The sequence below is a fragment of the Agelaius tricolor genome, unplaced genomic scaffold (genome assembly GCF_023055355.1).
Source record: "Agelaius tricolor isolate 1412-34295 unplaced genomic scaffold, bAgeTri1.0.p SCAF_14, whole genome shotgun sequence".
Classification (NCBI taxonomy): domain Eukaryota; kingdom Metazoa; phylum Chordata; class Aves; order Passeriformes; family Icteridae; genus Agelaius; species Agelaius tricolor.
In genome coordinates this window covers 15,270,145-15,292,177 of record NW_027269274.1, presented here as the reverse complement: position 1 = coordinate 15,292,177, position 22,033 = coordinate 15,270,145, and the positions used below count along the sequence as shown (strand labels likewise).

Below are 22,033 nucleotides of genomic sequence, written 5' to 3'. Positions count from 1 at the left end.
GCTTGGCACACTGTGGTGACTCATTTCACTTGGAGCTCAGATTAATTCCGTGGGCACTTTGGCACTACAGGCGATTATTTTGTCTGTCAAATGCAAGTAAAAAGTACCCTGATGACACAGTATCAGTGTAATTTCTTCACACCAGGGGATCTGAGGGGGAGCTGATCAAAAGGGCAGTACAGAAACCTGGAGACTTCACCCAGATCTGTGTTGCCTACAGCGGCACCTTGGTGAGGGCCCTCAGGGTGGTGGCGTGGCACAGGGTGGTGGCTCTCCCCTCACGGCTTCCCCTCACGGCGCTCCCCTCACAGTTCCCACTCACGGCTCTTCCCTCACGGTTTCCCACTCACAGCTCTCCCCTCACGGCTTCCTCTCACGGCGCTCCCCTCACAGTTCCCACTCACGGCTCTCCCCTCACAGCTCTCCCCTCACAGTTCCCACTCACAGCTCTTCCCTCACGGTTTCCCACTCACGGCTCTCCCCTCACGGTTTCCCACTCACAGCTCTCCCCTCACGGCTTCCCCTCACGGCGCTCCCCTCACAGTTCCCACTCACGGCGCTCCCCTCACGGTTTCCCACTCATGGCTTCCCCTCGCAGCTCTTTCCTCACCGTTCCTGCTCATGGTTTGCCACTCACAGCTTCCACCTCCCAGCTCTCCCCTCACAGTTCCCCTCACGGTTTCCCACTCATGGCTCTCCCCTCACAGTTCTCCCCCATATCTCTCCCCTCACACCCTTCCGGGCAGCCATGCCATGATTTCCCTTCATGCAGCTCAGCTGTGAGGGCAGAGGCCCAGCTCTCACAGTGTCCCAGCACCGAGGGAGGGATTTCAGCTCATTCCCAGTGGCTTTTGCCTTCTGTCCCACTGGATCGAATGAGAAGTGGGATGCCAGACCCAGCCGCCATGTCCTGCCTTACCATGGAGATGAGAACCCAGCGAGTGTCTCTGTACAACACCAGCACACTCTGAGGGGAAGCTGGTTTTTTTAAATGCTGTTTGCTTCTTAATTTGCTGCATTAAACACCAAACCTGTTTTCTCCCAAACCCCAGAGTGTTTCCTCTCAGCTGGATATTTGTGCTAAAACACAGAGGAACCTCTGTGGGCCCCTGCCATGCTTCCCACACACCCTGAGTCTCTGCAGCACGTCTGGAGATGGTAAGTAAGATGCCACATTTGTTAAAGAAACTACTTTTATTTTACACAGACTAGACATGATTAAGAGGTGAAAGTGATGCCAAAGTTCTCTGTGCACCATGAAATGCATCATATTTGGCTTTTGTGTCCCAAACACAGATAAAATGAGACAATGCCCATCCCAGAGAGACTGTGGAGAGGAGCTCACTTAAGGCAGCAGGAAATCCTTTGGCTTTAAGGGGAAAGCTTCTTTAAAGATATTGCTGGTGCATTGCTTTGCCCTGCTTTTTTCACTTTAAAAGATTATTATTTGCAACCAAGACCCCACCTCCTCACTTTAGTGGGCACAATTTCTCCATGGAGCACAGGCTCCTCACAGGTATGTACCTGTGGCAGAGCCTTTCCCAAGATCCTTCCAGAGCATGAAAAAAGTCACGGTGGAAAAAATTCCTGCCCTGATTATACTGGAGCTGCCTTTGCATTGAGTTCAACAAACCCTCCTTAATTAACCTGTGTGGAGAAGGTGGAAGGAGGTTGTTCAATAGTTATAGAAACGGTGGCAAGGGGCAAGTAGGGCAAAATGTTGTCACTTTCCTTATTGCAGTACAAGGGCCTGACCTGCAGGTTAGCAGGACAGGGGGGGTGCTGTATTTCAGACCCTGCTTTGGATATGTTGGTGCTGATTTAATAAAGCACAAAAACCTCTGTGTCCCACATGGATTCTACAGGGAAGCCAAGTAAGGTATCTGCCAGAGAAGTGGGATTTGGCAAACAGCTCTATTTCCAGGATGTTGTCATGTTCATTTACTTGTGCTGCTTCCAAGTGTGACAATAAGGACTGGGCATTGGTTTTGGTCTTCCTGTCTTTTAATGTGGACCTCATCTAAAAAATGTGAGGGGCAGAGCTGATGCTGCAGCCTAAATCTGTGCAGCAAAAGCAGCTCTTTAACATCCATGTGATTTTACACATGGGCATTAGAAAACTGATGACAGATCCACTTAATTAAAGCTTTGGCACTCGCAGCTCTTAGGCCGCTAAGTGTCTAATCCTGTGTATTTTAAGGGATTAAAGCATTACATGAGTTGTACAAGTTAATCAAATGTATTGCAGTTTAATTTTTTGTCTTTTAAAATATATATATTTACATGTCCTGCTATAAAGGATACAGTATTTGCAAGTAGTATAAACAGTCTGCCTGAGAGGAGTAAAGTTTATTTTTTTAAAAAGTTACTTAAAGCACAAGGCTTGTAAGACCAGGCTGTGCTTAGCACATTCTTTGTAGTGAACTTGTAGATGTCTGGTAAGTAATAAATTATTGAGCTCTGCTTTTGTGTCTCCTTGCAACTCCAAGGCCACTGGAAGCTTGCTCTCCACATGGAAACTTTGTAAAACAGGCATGAAGAAAACACAGATGCTTTTATTTCCACAGGATCTTTGTGTTAATTTATGACAATAAATGGCATTACCTACCAAGGATCATGGCCAGTTGGGCAGGGAGGCACAAAGGTTGAGAAAGCCATTAGCTACAATATCTCATGTGAATGCTGCCTGTCCTGGCAATCTCCAAGTCTCTGAAGTGCTTGTGATAATGTTAAAGGATGTGCCCTTTCAAATTATTACTGTGGAATATGGTAGAGACCAAGTCATCTGCCCGAGGGATTTCATGTGGCACAGTGCAATCTAATTTTTAAAAAAAAGTATAGAAATTTCCTAATTTTATGTGTTAGGAAACATTAAAATTCTAATGTTTAAGAGCAAAGATCTGTTGGAAAAATAAGCATTAACCAAGTCCAAGTTTTACCTGTATTTAATGGGTAAATATTACATTTCTGTGTCTCTTCAAAGCCTACATGATATCCGCAGTACATGTTACTCATTAACTGATTAAGATAAATAGAGATTTCATTTGAAATTTTGGTTTTTTCCAAAATGGAGCAGAGGACATTGCTTGCATTGATGGTCTTTTCCTCACTCATAGTATTAGCAGAAACTAATGATCAGAAGGTATTTGCTCTATTTTTATTATCAATATCTCATTTGCTGATGTGGTCATATCGTGGTAACTGGCCAGGTAGTGCAGGTAACTCCTCTGGTAACCAGCTCCCAGGGAGACTTGGGTGAATTGTGTTGAGATTTTAGAGCTTTGGGTCCTTTTAAGGTAACTTTGGTTGTTTGTTTGGGCTGTTATAGTACAAATGTAACAGGAGGCACTTGCAGATGTGTTTGATGATTCTCTTCCTTCGGAATGTAAGATATCAAATTTGGGAGAGCAGTAACTGTGCTTTGGCTACTGGATGATGTTTGGATCTTGACACAGGACCAAACAAGCACTATGCAGTGCCAGGAGGTTTCTGAGAAGTGTTTAATAATAAATATGGAATGGAAAAGAGGGAAGTAGAAAGTTATTTGCACGTCTGGAGGAGCAAACTCTCTTTTGTACCATCACAGTGGTGACATTGTAAAAACATCAGTATTAGAGAGGAAGAGGAAGGTTTAAGTCAGAGGATTTCTCTGTCCATTGTGCCTATTCAGAAAAGAGTGAAGTGGAACTGAAATGCAGGCAGGTGTTGGGGGCAGGGCCAGGCCTGGCGGCCGCTTCAGGGGCAGCCAAGAGCTCTGCAGGGAGCCATGGAGAGTGGGTGTACGGGCCACTGTGGGTGTATGGGCCCACAGTGCCTGTGCCTCTGGGCACGTGCCTGGGGCTGGTCCTCTCTGCTTCTTTTACCTCTCTGCACAGCAAAGCTCCTCCCCGTGCTGCATCCCGCCGACCCCTGGTTTGTGCTGCCCACAGCCTAAAATGCTGCTGGGGCTGGACCAGTGCAGGAGATGCAGGTCCTGCTCCCTGCAGCATCCCTCGGGCACGTGGCAGTGGAGTAGATTCTGCACTGGGTAAATTTTGCACAGGACAAACCACAGCTTGGGGCTTGGTGTTCCTTATGGAAAACCTCACCCTGAATGTGCCGTGGGCAGGTTTGAGTATGGCAGGGCACCCAAGTTCTGAATTTCAGCCAGTGTCCTAATGGAGAAGAAGCCACTGCATGCTATTAATTGGCAAGAAAAGTACAGGAAATTAATTATCAAAATAGCTAAAGATCAATTAGCCATTCAAAAGACTTGGAGGTTGGAAAAGTAAAAACAGAAGTGCAATGATATTCTCTGTTGCTGAAGTTTTGTATTTTAATCAGCTATTGGACTGTTGTGAGGCTGGTGATGCCCAGATCAGCCTTTCTTAGTGCCACTGCTGGAACATGGGTAGGACCTTTAGAGAAACATCCCAAGTGCAAAAGGAGGTGTCCATGTAGGCAAGTGCTCCTGGCAGTTCTCAGTCCAGCCACCCTCTGGGGTGCTTCAGGCAGCTCTAGAATGGTGTCCTCCTCCTTTGACCATCAGGAGCCCTGGAAGAACCAGACCAGGAGAAACATGAGTGCTCAAAGGGGATCTCTGCTTGTGTAACCAGTGAGGGGTTGGGAGGGCCATGTGAGGTTTCAAGCCTGCTAAACATCCTGTGGGACACAAGATACCAAGGAAAACAGTAAGCAAAGTCAACAGCTGGGAGAGCAAATAAACAGTTGCACAAAAAACAGGGACCTTCCCTGGGTCAGGCTTAAAGAGGCTTCTGATCTCCCTGAGGAAAATCTTGGGCAATGCACTGGGGTGATGCAGCAGCAGCTTCACTGTACCCCAAGGAGAGAAAAAGGTTCAACAGAAGCTTCTGTGGAACAGCAAAATGCAGATGTAGCTGCAGGTTTTGCATGGGACAGTGGCTGTGGCTGCAGAGAAGGGAATAAACAGACTGGTTCAGGGCAATCCCCTCCCCAGTTCCAGCCAGCTTTCTAACAGTTCATTTCTTCATCAGACTTTTCCAACAGCATCATCCAGGTAAGGATGGCCTGAGAGCAAAACCTGCGTGTTTCTGTCTCAGTCTGTTTATTTTTTCCAGCCTGCTGTTCAAATATACAGCCTCCACGTGGACTGCAAGGTCACATCACGATTTGCTCACACAGTCATCACCAGCAGAATTGTCAACCGAGCCAATGAGTCCCGAGAGGCCACCTTTGAAGTGGAGTTACCCAAGACAGCCTTCATCACCAACTTCTCCATGTAGGACCAGTCCTCACCTGCAGTGTAAAGGAGGCAGCTCTGGGCGGGGTTCATTTTCTGCTCAAAGAAGGAGCACAAAGAGGGTGCTCTGCAAAAGTACTCTGTGGGGCTAAGTAGTAAGCAGCCAAATAGAAAAGAGGTGCCCAGGGCCAGGCTGCCTGCTGCATAGGGGGGTGATAGATGTGCTCAGTGGTGGTGTTTCTCCTGCTCCAGCCTCCTCAAGACTCTGCAAGGACAAGGGTTGTGTTGTGGTGGTGGCTCCTGGCATCCTCCTGGGTGGGGAGGGATTTGGGAGCCAGCATCCCTTGCTCATGCCCAGAGAGCCACAAAAACCTTCTGTTGAGTTTCTTTCCCCAGTGCATTCCTTCTAATATGAATTAATTTTCATGGAAACAGGTCCATCGATGGTGAAGTATACCCAGGAATAATAAAGGAGAAAGCTGCTGCTCAAAACGAGTATGACTCGGCAGTCTCACAAGGACAGAGCGCTGGCCTTGTTAAGTATGTTGCTATTCTGAGTAAGGCTGCCCCAACACCTCTCCTTGGCTTCCTGTTTGGCTGGGGGCAGATTAAATCCTGGAGACAGCCACATCCCAGTGGGGTCAAATCAGTGAAAACCAATCTTGGGTTCTTGGTGGAAGGGACAGTGTATCTTTGTGTGTGTGTATATATATACATATATATATATTTTTAACATATAAATTCACATATGTGTGATGTATAGGTGGGCCTGCAATGGGCTCCAGTAGGAAGCATCCCCATCCCTGTTTAGCAGTGCCTTAGGACTTGCTGTCATAGAATCACTGAATCACAGATCATGGAATGTTCTTGAAAGGGATCTACAAGGATCACAAAGTCCAATTCTTAAGTGAATGGTCCACAGAGGGATTGAACCGACAGCCACGGTGTTGCTAGCACCATGTTCTGACCAATTGAGCTAATCTCAGGGTCAAAGGTCCTTAAAGATCATCTAGTTCCAAGCCCCCTGCCATGGGCAAGGACACCTTTCAGGTTGCTCAGAGCTCCATCCAGCCTTGGTCGCTGTCATTCAAGAGCACCTTGACACACTGGGATGATGCTCAGTGCTGAGTCTGCCTCCTTGCAAGCACAGAGAACCCTGGCATTTGAACAGATATCACAGTTTCAGGGTATATTTAATCTGTGCTTCACAAGTATTCACTCTGAGGCATCCAAGGGTTTCTGCTCCATTTCTCATCTTGCACCCATGACACATTAATGTAATGTACAATATGTGATGTGCATAATAGCACCTGCAATGTAAAAAATCCTCTCTATGATGAAAAATATTTACTGCTACTCTTTTTTTTTTATTTATCCCATGTGGTCCCTTGGAGGGGTCACAATAAAAGTGTGCAAATTATTTTGCACACTTCACAAACTCCAGCCACCACAAGGAGGTAAATTACTGCTCTTTTCCCCCAGAATTACAGACAGAAAGCTGGAGCAGTTCCACGTGTCCGTCAGCATCGCGGCTGCCAGCAAAGTCACTTTTGAGCTGACCTACGAGGAGCTGCTGAAGCGGCAGCTGGGGAAGTATGAGCTGCTCATCAAGGTCCGGCCCAAGCAGCTCGTTAAGCACTTCCAGGTGAGCTGTTCTGGGGAGGGCTGGGCAGGGAGCAGTGCTGTGGGTTTTAGCACAGCCATGTTCCCTCTGAGACGGTGATGTTCACTTCTTCTTTGCTGCCAGATCGATGTGCACATCTTTGAGCCCCAGGGCATTCACTTCTTGGAGACAGACAGCACATTCATGACAAACGAGTTATCTGAGGCACTCACCAAAGAGCAGAATGAAACCAAGGTAAAGCAGCAGCTGACAGAGGTTACTGCCAGTGGCAGCTCTAAGTTATATTGCTTTAGATATTTCCTTCTGATTGCTTTGCAGGCTCATATTTTATTTAAGCCAACTCTAGACCAACAGAAGAAAAATTCTGAACTTGATGAAACTCTTCTCAATGGTGATTTTGTTGTGCGTTATGATGTTAAGCGAGAAGCCACTGCAGGTGATATACAGGTAAAAAACATATAAATGAAAATGCTTTTAGATCACAGATAAGTATGAATGTGAAGTGCAATCAGCAAAGCAGCAACATTTGCTTTGAAACACCAAGAATGACAGAAAAGGCTCTTCCCATTAATCCAGGGTCAGCAAGAACTGAGGGTGATGCTTGGTAATCCCCAGAGACATCCAGGTATATTGAAAAAAGATCGCTACGGAAAAAAAAAAATCAGTCTTTCAAATTTTATTCAAATGCCCAATCTGTATTGGTATTTCATAGATTTTTTTTTACGGTCTTTTTTAATTATTATTTTGTCACCTCTAAAAGTGTATTTGTGGCTTCCTGTAAATGAAGTTTAGAGTAATGTGATTTATATAACTTCAAATGATGCTTGGTCTCTGTGGTTTTTGTGATAACTGAGGTAATAACTAAATACAGCAGGAACTTAACAAATATTTATGAGCCGATGCCTATTCTAGGGAATAAAATAGAGTATTTTCCATATCATTTCACTAATGAAGTATACATGGGTGTGCTAAAAGGTGGCAGCCACAGTCATTCAGCAGAGATGTACTCACAGGTAATGATAAAGAGGTAATGTGATACACAGTGATAATATGCATATATCATACTTATGGCACTGAGATGTCTAATGTATATGTATGCATGCATGCTGCTCTCTGGTAATTTTCTCTCTACAGACAATCTTGCTTCCAGCTAGGAAATACATTTTACTTTTTAAATTTAAATTCTTTTATTTGGGCTTATCGAGAGAGCAGAATGCTAAGCATGCTCCCCACTTCTTGCTGTGCCAGAATGTTAAGATTTATTCTTTCTTTCTTCAGATGTACTTTTATGGGTGATTTCACATTCTGTATTTCAGATTGTCAATGGGTATTTTGTCCATTACTTTGCACCCCAAGAAATGCCGGTGTTTCCCAAAAATGTCATCTTTGTTATAGACCGAAGTGGCTCCATGACAGGCAGAAAAATTGAACAGGTAACTTCCCTCAAAGCATGACCTCTGTTAGCAGCAGGCACACACCCCCCAGCCTTCTGAGGAAGCAGCTGGGAATTTTTCATTGGAAGCACACACTGGATTTGTACACAGCAAAAGGTTCAGACTCATAGAAGTGCTTGAAAATACATATGGATAGATTGAAGTTATTAAGGAGTAACTCTTGTTGGACACAACTATTTTCATGGATATTAAACATTGAGGCAGAGAGAACTTACTGCTTTTTTGCAGAACTTCTTGTGTTTGTATTTTTCTTTAATGAAGATTAGAGAGTTAATTTATCTGTTGTCTGTTTTATGTTTATTGATGATTGTGTATGTAGCTCTGTTTGAGAGCAGACAGGCCTCCTACAGCCCTCACAGGTTGGATTTTGTGTCTGTAGGTTAATTGAATTGTCTATTTCTCGTGGTCTCAACCTAAAACATTCCATTCGGGCTTAATGAAGGCATAGGGCTGCATCTGGAACAGAGCTGTAGAGAACTCCCTTATTACACTGTAATGTGAATCCCAGTTCTGGCAACAAAGTGGAAATAATCAAAATCATTGTTTTCTCCTTGGAACAGACAAGGGATGCCCTGTTGAAGATTTTGCAGGACCTCCGCCAAGAAGATCATTTCAGCTTTATCACCTTCAACCACAAAGTGGTGGAGTGGAAGAGCTCTTTGCTGCCAGCCACTGAGGAGAACGTGGCCAGTGCTGCAGCCCTGGTGCAGACTCTCGCTGCCAGGGGAGGTACACGTGCTCGTAGCCACAAATATGAACCCAGTGGAATGAATTGCTTAGAAAAGAATTATTTTTATTAGTTACATAGTGCCCCAGAGCTACCACCAGTGCTTACAAAGCAGGTCAGTTTTTGAGACTTATAAGTGATGAGTGGGAAAGCAAGCCTGTGCGTGGTCAGACTGGTGACTACATTATGAGATAGATATAGTTATATAGTACATGAGAGATGCTTACAGCACATCTATGAACCAAAGCCACAAAGTTTTGTTTCCAGTTTTTATCACAGAGATAATTAGAAGATTCCTTGGTAGCACACTTTTTCTACAGAAAAATGGCAACTTACTCAACATTTGATAGCAATTTGCTGACCTTTTTTTCCTATTTATATCAAGTGTCCCCTTGTAAAAAAAAAAAAAAAAGAAAAAAAAGAAACACATCCAAAGTCATACTCCCTTGTAAGCCATGCCACATAAATAAAATAGGCCAAACAGACATGGCATTTCAGTTGCTGCAGCAGTCAGTGTGCTTGGTGTTATTATTTAGTTTTAAGCACAGCTCAAGGGCTCTGTCTCCCTTTAATGTTACACTGTCAGTATGAGCAGAAGTTTCCTTACTCTAGGCGCTAACACCAATAAATCCACCCATGCTCAGCTCTTTTCTCTGATTTCTTATAGAAGGCAGGGAAACTTTTATATAGGTTAACAGATGACAGTATGTTTACTTAAGCATTTTTTAATGGCTCTAGACATGTTTGTATTTCCCATGACATATGTGTGGAAAATCCTCCCAAGAGAATACTCCAGCACTGCTGTAGCAATATAACACCCAGTAATTAAGTCCAGTAGGCTAAGTCCCTAAATCCTCCTCTCTCAGAAGGATTAGTTCCTGCAGAAAAGTCTGCTGGGCCTGGGCGGATGAAGGGCAGCAATCCCTGCAGGTGATTGTGCTGTTGAGGTGAGCAATGCCTGCTCTCTCTTTGCAGGCACAGACATCAGTGGTGCCCTGCTGGCTGCCGTGGGCATGCTGGACAAACACGAGGGGCTGCCAGAGCACAGCGTCTCCATGATTATTTTGCTGACAGATGGCCAGCCCACTTCTGGTGAGTGAATGCCACTCCCGGCCCTCCCTCCTCTGGGGTTTTTATCTGGTACATTTGCATCCCAATATTGATAGACCTAGCCTGTGTTTTAGAAGAGCTTTGGAATACACAGGCCGAGCTACTGCTGGATCTGGAGAGGGGGATTATGAGAGGGTTCTGCTGAGGGCTGTAGGGAGTGATGGCACAGCCTGCCTGCCTGTGATTGCACATCCTTTAGCTGGGAATTGTTTCGCTCATACCATTGGCTTCCCAGTTTATAAACTCAAGGGAATTGGAGATACTCCAGGCACAGCTGAAACAGAAAAGTAAAATACCTAGAGACAAAATACAGACATTTTGCAGATACTGTGTACAGTCCTATTTGAGAGATATTGCTTGTGCTTCTTCACCCTCTGTGCCCCAAACTTAAGATATTTTCAAGATGCTTTTTATTCTGCATTCTTTGCTATGTCTTCATTAGTGATCAGCTGTGACAGCACAAACCAAAGGATTGAGATTGAAATATCAGGTGAAATAAGCAACTCTCAGAGCAATGGCACAAACTCCCTTGTCTCGAATGGGGGTTTGTCTTAGCTTTGTGTGGCACCAGCATCACCCCAAGATCAGCAACAGTACTTCATCTGTAAGCCTATAATAAGATCATTCTCCCTTTTAGATTGTGTGAGCCATTCTGCTTTGGGGTTTCTTGATTTTGTTTGGGTTTTTTAGTAAAATTCAGCTCACAGTGCTGCCTCCCCAGCATAGCCACAGTGAGTCTCCAGTGCTCCCCACATCCAGCAGTTAGAAATGAGTCCAGGGTGGAGTGTCAGGCATTATTGCCTACACTGCCTTCCTTAGCAAAGCAGCTAAAAAGGAAAAATCTGAGCTGCTCCCACGGTATTGCTGCAGGCAGTGACAGCTTCTGCCTGGAAATGCTGATGGAAAAGCTCTCACTACATGGCCATCAGCAGCTCTTCAAATGGAGTAAGGTGATGGTGTGAAAATCTTTTCCTCTGTCACACAAATGGGCTGGGAGAGAAGCATGGCCGAGTTCATTGGCAGTTTGTTGGAATTGCTCCATTAACCAATCCATTCTTCTCTCAATTGACACACATAATTTTTATGGATACTACCTGTCTTTTGAATGCTTGATGAAGTGTATCCATCCCTCATGTTGTTAACTTGTAGTGTGTGTCCCTTCTGTACTAAAATTGTCCTCTGGCCCTGTAATCCTATAAAATATTTTGCACTTGGCCATGACAACATCAGAAGAACCTAATAAAAGTCATTAAGGGGGGAGAATCATGTTCTGGCATTCCACATACAGAGTTGTGCTTTCATTTCCAATTTGATTACTAGCATTCTATCCCCTATTTTTTTAGTATTCTATTATGAATTATTTTAAAAAACTTCAGACAGTATTTTCCATTAACCTGCTGTAGTCTTTTTGCACTTCAAAAGACCCAAACCCACAATGGTGTTTTTGTTTCATTTACAGGTGAGAGAAATGTGGAAGTAATTCAAGAAAACGTTCAGAAAGCAATCAATGGGAAATATGCTCTTTTCTGCCTTGGCTTTGGGTTTGATGTCAGTTATAAATTCCTGGAGAAAATGGCCCTGAGCAATGGGGGAATAGCACGGCGTATCTATGAAAATGCTGATGCAGCCCTGCAGCTCCAGGTCAGGAGTAAGGAATGTGCCAGGAAAGCCATGCATCAGCCTCAGCTTATATCCAGTTCTAGCAGCAAAATCACAGATTTTCTGAGATGAAATGTTGGGGTTGAGTTTACCTGTTACTTTAGCCGAGGGAGAAAGGCAATTTTGGGGTATCTGAGGGTTTGTACCCTCCATGTTATCCATGACTCAAAGTTTTCAAATCAGCCACATTAAGACAAATTGGAAAACTCACATATTTCTCTACAGTAAAAAGAGAAATTGTCCAGGGGAAGCGGACAATTTCTGAATTTGCAGTAGTCTTGCACTGCTAAAGAAAAAGCTTTTTAAGGGGGCTTTAGACATTCAACATATTGCTTTGCACAATTTTGCTGTCATTTGTGTGTGTTCTCTGTCTTACTGCTCTTCTTTAGGGCTTTTATCAAGAAGTGGCTACCCCAATATTAATGCAAATTGAAATGCAGTATCCAGAAAATTCCATTGAAGGATTAACCAAGAACAATTTCAAGCTGTTTTTTGAAGGATCTGAAATTATAGTGTCTGGAAAAATTAGCAATGAGCTGGATCTTTTGCCAGTGGAAATTAAAGCTCAGTCAGTAAGTGTTTAGTTTATTAATTGTGAAACACATCTCCCTCTTCTGTCTTTTGTGGCACAATAGGAGGCTTCAAGAAGTGTTTTGTGTTCAGTATATGTTTGTTACATTTGGGCTCTCAGCTGTTTTCTCATTGTTTGATCTCTCAGATAATTTGTTAAAATTACTCTCTCTTGAATTTGCTACAAAAGAAAAACCTTGAAGAATATCCACAAATAAGTAAACAGAAATTTTAATTCAGTTTTGCTAATTATTTAACAAAATTCAAGTATTTTAGCCTTTTAAGCACTTTTAGGTTTCTATTGTTACAATGAAGTAGAAAATCTCAATTATTCATCTCAAAAATGCTGAAACAGAATTTAATTAACTCCTTTTTTCATCATTGTTTCAAGTGCAGAAATACAGATCTAAAATACATGCTTTTTAGATACTTTGGGGATGCATTTTCCAATGGGAAAGAACAAAATTGAAGGACAGCTGGTACTGAAAGATATTAATCATAATGTGACTATAAATGAAGTTTATAGAGCTGAAGTTTATGGAGCTGTTCTTTTGATGGTCAGTTTTCTCCCACTTCAGCACACAAGTAACTTGACTCTCAAGGAAGAAGCAAATGTCAAAGAGAAGGAGCAAGTATTCCAAAATCAAAGATACATCTTTGGGAATTTCATAGAGAGACTGTGGGCTTACTTGACCATTCAGCAGCTTCTGGAAAAAGCGTAAGAGATTTTAATGCCTCACATAACAAACTTCTAACTTCTCAAAACACAAATTCCTTATTCACAAATTATATGATCAGAAAATACAAAGAAACAGAAATATTTTTCCAGATGGTACCATAAACATAAGATACTGGGAGAATACTACATTACTGTATGATGAACATGAAGTTCCTTTCAGTTTATGGTAGCACTACAACATTCAATTTCATATATATATGAGCACATAATGTAACACATTCTACATGAAATTACTATGAAATATATTTCAATTGTATGGGCTGTGTTGAGCTGTTCTTGTACACCCTGAAATATTGTCTGCAGATAAAGAAATGGTAATAGTTAGGGAATAGAACAATATGGATGTCCATAAGATACTTCATAGACCATGTATCTATTACTTCCATGTATTTAAACCATACATAGGCTCCAGTGTTGCAAAGAATGAAGCATTTCCATCATTTCAGGCGCATGAAGAGCTCAGTTATCCCCATAAGACTACTGACCCTACAGTAATAAATATCTATGGAGACACAGCTAATACATAAAGGAATCTGAAGACAATTTGTTCATAGTCTCTACACATTTCTGCTACATCATTAACACAGACTTTAGTATTTCAGCTCAAGAAGAGGACCAGAAGGCCCTGGAGGCCCAAGCCTTGGATCTGTCCCTGCGGTACAGCTTTGTCACACCGCTCACTTCCATGGTGGTCACCAAACCCCAGCAGCAGGAGGAGCTGGCAAACAAACCCACCGAGGCTGGTAAAAACAACCCCCTGAAATGACAGTCACTACAGTTGAAATGGAAAACAGTTTGTTTAAATATTCACTAAAGGTAGTCTAATAGCTATTACTATGAATGCAGGGGGGAAAGAATGGCCTCAGAGTTTTGCAAGTGCTTTATATACTCTTCCTTTAGCCCTAAAAACATCATCAGCTGAAGCCCTTGCCCCAGTTTGTTGGTTCACATGGGTAAAGTAATTCAGTGTTTACTGTATGACACTCATCTGTCCCTCTTTCACTTCACAGACAATGAGAAGCCCAGCACTATTCCAGCAGGAGGTAAATGTTTTCTTCTTTTCCAGTAGCATATTTTCATAGTCTCTAACAAAAAAAAAAAAAACACCCAAAACTAAAAAAATCAAACCAAAACAAACAAAAACAAACAAACAAAAACAAAATAACAAGAGCAAACAAAAGAGTTCATGGTGGTTGTTCTGTAGAGGGAAGTATCTGAGATTTGAAAAAATGTGGGAAGTAAATTATAAGCAATGCTTGCTACAGTCTGTGCAGGTTTTAGGTGGATAACAGGGACAAAGGGAGAAAATCTTCCATTCAGAAAGTCTCAAAGGTCAAAATTACCTATGCTCTTGAGGAAAGTAGTTCTTCAAATCAATAGTGTTAATGATGCTTTCTGCTTCTTCCTACCACGTGTGAAGCATCTTCCCAAAGACTCCACTCAAGAATGCCTTGGGAGGATGATTCAGGTATGTTTTTCCTCTCTGGAAACTGCATTTATTTGAATAATAATTTTATGGGTGGAGAACCTTGGTTTGGCTCTAGTTCTTTCACAGAAATGTATCAAGAGAATCACAATGCTGCCCTGTTTCTAGAAGTTGCCTCTTTCAAAGTGCTGCTGGAGAGTTCAATAGCAGAACCACTCCTCTAAGGGATGTAATGCAGTCATGAATAAAACACAGATACTCTTTTTTTTTTTCTCTCCAGTTGCTATTGGACTGAGGGGTGGGCGACCTGCTGGTAAGTACCCCTCCTCTGTTTCTCCTCAGAATAATTCTATAAAGTTCATTTCATATGCAGGGTCATATCAACCTTATTTTATATAAATGCATTTGGATTGGAGATGCCCACTTTGATGTACAATTTAGTTTTTATTATATGTGTTTCAGTCCACAGATATTTTATAATGAACTATAAACTTTTGAAAACAATCTTGGTCCCTTTTCAGGAATATAAAAAAAATGTACCTCCTGAAAATAAATGTGAAAGATATGGAAAAGCATGTATTAGTAAGCTGAAAGAAATGGATCTAAGAACAAAATAATTCACCAGTCCTAAGGTATCCAGAAAAGTCAGTGGACAGCAAGCAGGACAGATTCCCTCTTTCAAAGTGTTGGGAGGAAGGTGCAAGGCATAAACCCAAAGCAACAAAACATTGGGAAAACCCTTTTCTTTCAGATAGACGGCGCTCTGAGCTCCAAACTGTCAGCAACAGGAAGATGTTTTCAACAGGTAGCTGCTCACAGTGGGGTCAGAGGGGCTGGGCTGGGTGTGCTGCATTCTGCACAGCCCAGCGACCCTTGAAAACACAGCTCTAAACCCTCCTACAGCTCCAGCTGAGCACAGGCCCCTCCCTGTGCTCTTTTCCCCCATTGGGACAGCTCCTCTCAGGCAAAGCTCTCCACAGTTGTCAGTGAAGAGCTCTGGTAAAAAGGTTTCTGTACAGCATTTGTCCTGGTTCATCAGCTGACTTACAGAAAAACGTTTCATTAAACTCTTCTTATTAATTTTGACTGTTTCAGTTTCCAGGTTCAGAGATGCCAAAAGACCACAACCTATTGGTAAGTGACACATATCCTATACCCATTTCAATTTCTAATGTAACTGTAATGTACACTTCTTCATGCAACAGTGCTTTTTCTTACTGCATCAACTCTGTGAAAAGCTTTTACCACTTCTTGCAAACCTTGGCTACTTCTTTCCATTTAAGTAGAAAGTATTCCTGTATTCCATGAGAAGACCTCTCTGGCTCAAGGACATAAAAAATGCAGTACAACAAATTTTCTGCCTGAGCATTTTTAAGGGCTCCTCGTCCTCAGTAAACTCTATATTTAAAATCTGTTGGTTTCATTCATATCAAGGTGCTGTGTCTGGATGTGTTTTTCAGCAATATTACTTTGTTTTTAATCATTCTATCCTTTAACAGCTATAACTACTGTTTTAGGCATAAATCTATAAATTATTTCTGCTGTACCTATTCAGCATAGAGGCTAGATTTTTATTGTTGCTGATATTTTTCTTCTCTCTTTTCAGCCAATGAACATGCAGAACTTCTATTTCAATTACCCAGACAAAATGAAAGAATCTGCTTAAATATTGATCAGAGAGCACAAACCTCTGTCCACCTTCTGTCAGATCCAGAGCAAGGTGAGTGAGCCATGTTAACCCAATGCCAAGGCAAGGAGAGTCACTGGGTCTGTGAGTGCAGTTGGTATTTTTGGAAATAACCCCCTCTCATGAAGAGCCATCTCACACTTGCTGCTTTGCACTGACCAGAGAGGCTGTGGTAAATTCTGCCTTTCTGTTAGGCAATATTAATGGTGCAACAGCTGGGGGCACTTCCCACAGATCTGGCTGAGGATCCCCTTCTCCTTCTGGTGTCACATCCTCCTTGGTCCTTAGGGTGTTCTCCTATGCAGCCCTTGGGGCTTTGGAGAACGCAGAGACCTTAAACCTTATGGTCCCTGTGTGCCCACAGAAAGGTGCATGCTCTGGATGCACAGCAGATTTTCTGTGGTCCTGCCCTTGAGGAGCCATGGCCCAGGCACCAGGCACCTGCTCTGATTATGGAACAGAGACACCTGTGTGCAGGAGGTGGAAGCATGGGGTTAGACCAGCTCTAGTGACCCCACCACAGACTTGGGCCATGTGGAGCTGCAAGCCAGAAGTGCCCCACAAAACTAGATTTGAGACCCTGGAGTCATTTCAGTAACAAAACTGGAGCAGGTTTATTAAGATCACTTGTACCTTAAGAGAAGAATCACCTGACAAATTTGTATTAAAGGACTCACTGTGACGGGGAAACTTGGAGATGGAAAAAATCACTTTGTGCAGTTCGATATTAACTACGTGAATCCCCCTGTGCAAATCCATGTCTACACTCATGCAATCCTTGTAAGCCACAATAACAAGAATGATTGGCTGTCATGGACAACATCAACCTCCTCCACCATCCAGGGGTAAGAAACATCTCCCTGTCTTTTCCTAAACTTGAAAATGTGTCAGATCTTTGTTCAGTCAGGCCTCTACTTTCCTATTTACCTGAAGTAGGTGCTTCCAAATGTCCTTTTCCAGCAAGTATATCAGTGTGAGTAGCAGCAGGGTATCTTCATAATCCCCCATTTCAAATTTGGAGAAGAAAAGAAGTTTAATTTTAATTCTCCAAGCCTGTGTAAAGAGAACCAGAACAACTGCACCATCAGCCTGCTGTTCATGTATTTATGTTCCAATGGAAAGGAGCCATGCAGAGCAGCCTTGTGCCACCAGCAGCCACTTAGTGCTCCTCCAGGGCAGAGCAAGCACTGCCAGTGATGGCTTTGACATTTACTGTCCCTTTTATACAGCACTTGGCTCCACACAGGCTGGGGTTTTCTTTCTCCTCAGTTTTAGCAATAACTCCCATCTGGGAAGCTGACATTTTTTTATGGGCAGGCATAAAGTGTTGGAATAGCTGTCTGTATTAAATGTCCACTGTAGGAGAAGGGATACTTTAAAAGCAGACTTCATTTGTTGGAGTAATTAGAGCAGGACCCTTCAGTACCCCCAGAGCTGAGTGGAGCTGGTTCCCCCAGCCTTTTCATATTGCTGGAACAAGTCTCCACAAGGATCCCCTGCTGGCCTGGGGCAGACAGGACACACATCGCTGCTCCCACACACACAGTTCTAGACAATAACAACTCCTACAACAACTGCTTTCAATTATTCTTGCAGTCCAGCAGAGCCAAGAGCTGGCTGGATTTATGTCCCAGGATAATTTGCCAAGCAGAATGATCCTTCTGCTTCAACCCAGCACCCGAGCCTTTGCATCAGCACTTTGGGGGTGGCTTTGTTAATCCTGTCTGCAGGGAGCAAAATGACAGTGACATTGGTGTTCTCCAAGACCACCTGGGATCACAATAATATGAATGGGTCAGAAGAAAGGCAAGATCTGAAAAACTTGTGAAATATCCGAGAAAAAGAAATTTGACTTGTTCATAAAAAAAAAAAAAATGAATTATATTATTAGTCTACCTTTTTTCTCATTAAAATGGTGAGAAATTTTTTTTCCCATCCAAGCATTTCTTGTCATTGTGGATAATAAGGTGTATTCATCAGCAAAAAATTGCCCCTGGTATATTTGCAAGACCTGTTGTGAAGTATGGAGAGAAAAGATATTCTACTCAATATTTTCCAGCTTAAAGATAACTACAAACAGATCAGGAAAAATGCAATTGCAAAGAGACAAAAGGCAAAAAAATTAAATTATTTTGATTAATTAATGTCAGTTACTTAAATATATATTCTTTCTTCACATTCTTCTTGGAAATAATTTCCTAATTTACTTCCTAGGCTGACAGTGTCAGTTGAAAAGGAAAAGAGTGTTACAGCATCACTGCCTGATACGGTCACAGTAAAAATTTCCTTGGTCAGGTTTCCAGAAGATTTCCTTGGCCTCTATTTCTTGAACACCGACCGTTTTTCGGACAAAGTCACTGGAGTTCTGGGTGTGTATCAGCATGGATGTGTGCAGCAAAGAATGCTCTTGTAACTCAGCTCCTGAAATGAGACTGTAGTCAGGGAGTTCTTGAGAAACTTTGCGTTTAATTTATTCCTTTTGGACATTTAACTTTTACTGCCCAGCAATCCCAAAAAGGGGAGGCCTCACCCTAGAAACATAATGCATAACATAATGCTTTTCCACTCACCCTAAGTAGCCCATTATGGGTTTAGAAGATGTTAAAATAAGACAGAAATAATAGTTGGGCTTAACCTCAACAGTGCTGTGGAATGACATGACTGATGCAGAAAATCCATTTGATGTCAAATAACAGACTATAAATAATGGACATAAAATTGTAAACAATCACAGTTAGGAAATGAAAGCCAGCTGCTCCTGAACATCTTGGCTCCAAAAATCCTGGTGGGACCTAAGTTGAAGTTGTTTTGGAAACTGTGCAAAAAGAGGTTCCGTATTCCAAAAACCACAAGGAAGAAATAATTGTGAAAAAGCATCAGAGAAAGGCTGAACCTTCCCATGGAGAGCTTTAGGGATAACAAGAGATCACAGATGAAACAGAGGAATTTTCTAATCTTACTAATGGAGTATCCAAACTGGATCTTTGATTTGTTTTCTGAGATGAAGAGCTGCTCTCCTGGTGTTAGAACTGCCATTTGGCTTAAACAAACAGCAACACTCAGCTGGTTTGTAATTTTTAATAATTTCTGTGTCTGTTGCTTAGGTCAATTTTATTCAAAAGCGCAATTTAGGAGTAACTCCAACAATGATCAGAGAGCTGTGGAAAGACTCCTGAGAGTGTCTGGATCTGAGCACAAAGTTTCCAGGTACCAGATATGGAGGGAGGGGAGGGGGTGTGCTTTGAGATGTATTTTATCAGCAAATACCAGAGATCTAAAGAAATGAAACTGAGGGAGTGTTTGTAAGAACACACCTCTTTAATGTAAATAACTTGCATTTTAATTTTTTCCTAAAAGCTTGCATTTGTTTAAGTGATGCTACAGGGCTCCAGGCTCCTATTTCATTGGGGGAAATAATTACACCCTGGGGGTACAGCTTGCATTGTTAGCCTGGAAAGGGAGGGTGTTCCCTCAACTGGATTTACCAGGAGGAAAATTTTCTATAATTCAACTGCTTTTAGCACACATCTGTGATGGGGAAAAATCATTGTGAGTGTGCAGGTCCTGGGAGTGCTGAGGTGCAACTGTGCCCACCCAGACCTCCGACTCCTGGTACCATCTGCACATCAGGGCAATTCTGACCCTGCCCCTTGATTGTGTTATCACATCTTCTCTTGTTTTGATTTCATTTCAGGTTGTACAAGAAAGATTACAGGCTTGAGTCAACCAGTGAACCTGTTTCCTGCTGGTCAATAGAGCTAACTCCCTAGGAAAAAAAATCTTTGAAGGAAATTATGGAAATGAAGCTCTTCCAAGTATTTTTGGTACTTTCATCAAGAAAACCACAGTTAAAGCCTTACTGTTGCTCTATATATGTGTCACAGATATTTTATCTCGAAATAATTATACTTTTAAGATATAAGGGTCCTTGCTTGTTTGCTATTTGAAAATGGTTTCTAATCTGCCATGTGGTTTTGTTGTTGAAGATTTATGTGAATGAACTAAATAAAATTGACATTATCAGTTCACAGTTTGACATGGACACATGGACTTATGTTTCCAAAGAGAAATCAGTAGTGGCATCATCCAAGCCAAGAAATGTGTCATGCAAACAGTAATAGATCTCTAAGACTTTATCCAGTTGTAGATGGTGGTGTTCTTGAACCATGCATTTTGTGAAAACACCATTAAGTTTGAGGCAGTATTTGTTTACCATGTCTCTCATTTTCTATTTTATTGCTGTATCAGAGCTCTCTCAGAGGTTTTTCTGTGAGACCATTCAAAGCTCATTAAATCAGCAGAGAGGGGGCGTTGCAAACCCACACCAGCTGTGCTCTGGTTCATTGTTGCGAAAGTCTCTGAGGCTCCCTTTTGGAAACATCTGCAGAGCAGCCATTGGCTGGTTGCAAAACCTCTGGTTGCAAAACATTGCATTTCAACCCCAAAAGTTAGCAGCTTTTTTTGGCTCCATTTCATACATTTTGCAAACATTGGAAGATGTTTTACAAATAATGAACATCTCAAGCCCAACCTGCTGTGCACAGAGGTAACGCTGCAGAGTAAACACACACACAGAAGCCCCTGCCCATGAAAGCCAAGCTGTAGTTTCAGTCTTCTGCTTTTTGTAAGTTTTAATTCCAAAATTATTTGGTTTAGAATTTCAGTTCCTTTGTATCTTTGAACCCATAAATATGCCAGCATTATAGGCAGTTTAACAGAAGTTTCTTTCTATCATGCCAATAATAAATAACTGGAAAAACCTTTTTTTATTTTAAAGCAATGTACTAAAAGAGAAACAATTTCTTGCCAAAGTCAATAAGCTAAAACAAACCGTGTAATTAGAAGCCTGTTTTTTGAAAGAACTGTGCAGACACAATGCCAAGATATGTTTGTGTGAATTGCTTGTACTTTCAAGGTGCTGATTTTGCTGCACAAACTACATGACAAACTGTGGAATTTGGAGACTGGAAGTACCAGATTGCTCACTTCACTGCATCAAAAACAGGCTTCCCAATCTGATTCCATTATAGATGAACTTGGGATTTGAATCACAAGCTGTTGATCCAGGGTTATATCAGCAGAGTTGCTGTAAATTAAATATTCCCTGCTTTCAGTTGTGGGGTGTCTGTGTGTCACCTCCAGGCATACAAACAGCACTGAGCAGGGAGCAGTGGCTCATGGCAGGGGCAGCTTTCCCCTGGGACCCTGTGCTTTAAGTGAGGCTCAATCTGGCACAGGCCATGCTTGAGAGCTGTACTTTCCCAGGCAGCTGCTGCCCTGCTAATGCAGTTCTCCCTTGCTGCAAAGAAACACTGGGCCAGGGAATTTATTAAGGTAAAATACAAACTCCTCATATTGTTCAAAGATTTTATCTGACTTTGAATAGACAAGTTGTGCTGACAGAGGTTTCTGTGCTTTCTGCAGCAGCCCGAAGTTGCAGGTGTGCCTGGCTGCTGCAGCTCCCCAATCCACGTAGTGCTGCTCCCCTCTGCACTGTGCTTTCCATTCTGTAAGTAGGTGCCATTCCACTCTTCACTTGAATTTTGTCTTCATTTGTTATTTAGGCACTTTCCTCCTGTGATTTCCAAGCCCTGAAGTGAGTTCTGGTGGGTTTCTGATTTCCTATGTTCCCTTCCCTTGCTCAGAAGCTGGAGGCAGATGCAGTAATGAATATTTGGCATTTTGTAATTTCTAATTCCAATACAAAATAGTGTCAGTGGATATGTAACAGATCTATGCATATCTCACAGGATATGGCCCCACACTTCTCTTTTTAACCAACACTGTAGCCATCAGCAGGAGGAGTAAATATTTTATCTAACTGTGAGCATCTGTCT

The 22,033-nt window shown here is 42.4% G+C and overlaps 1 protein-coding gene across 1 annotated transcript; it reads left to right on the top strand.

Moving 5' to 3' along the window:
• Window positions 1-4,795: 4,795 nt before the first annotated feature.
• Window positions 4,796-20,224, top strand: ITIH4 (inter-alpha-trypsin inhibitor heavy chain 4). The gene is made up of 21 exons (XM_071440144.1): window positions 4,796-4,873; window positions 5,079-5,239; window positions 5,636-5,740; window positions 6,683-6,845; window positions 6,948-7,058; window positions 7,143-7,271; window positions 8,141-8,257; window positions 8,839-9,007; window positions 9,981-10,097; window positions 11,575-11,756; window positions 12,164-12,346; window positions 12,923-13,062; window positions 13,678-13,826; window positions 14,094-14,126; window positions 15,228-15,314; window positions 15,605-15,643; window positions 16,116-16,229; window positions 16,867-17,041; window positions 18,411-18,565; window positions 19,301-19,403; window positions 19,891-20,224. The coding sequence occupies exons 1-21, from the start codon at window positions 4,796-4,798 to the stop codon at window positions 19,964-19,966; spliced, it is 2,586 nt and encodes an 861-aa protein (XP_071296245.1). The 3' UTR covers window positions 19,967-20,224.
• Window positions 20,225-22,033: the final 1,809 nt, after the last annotated feature.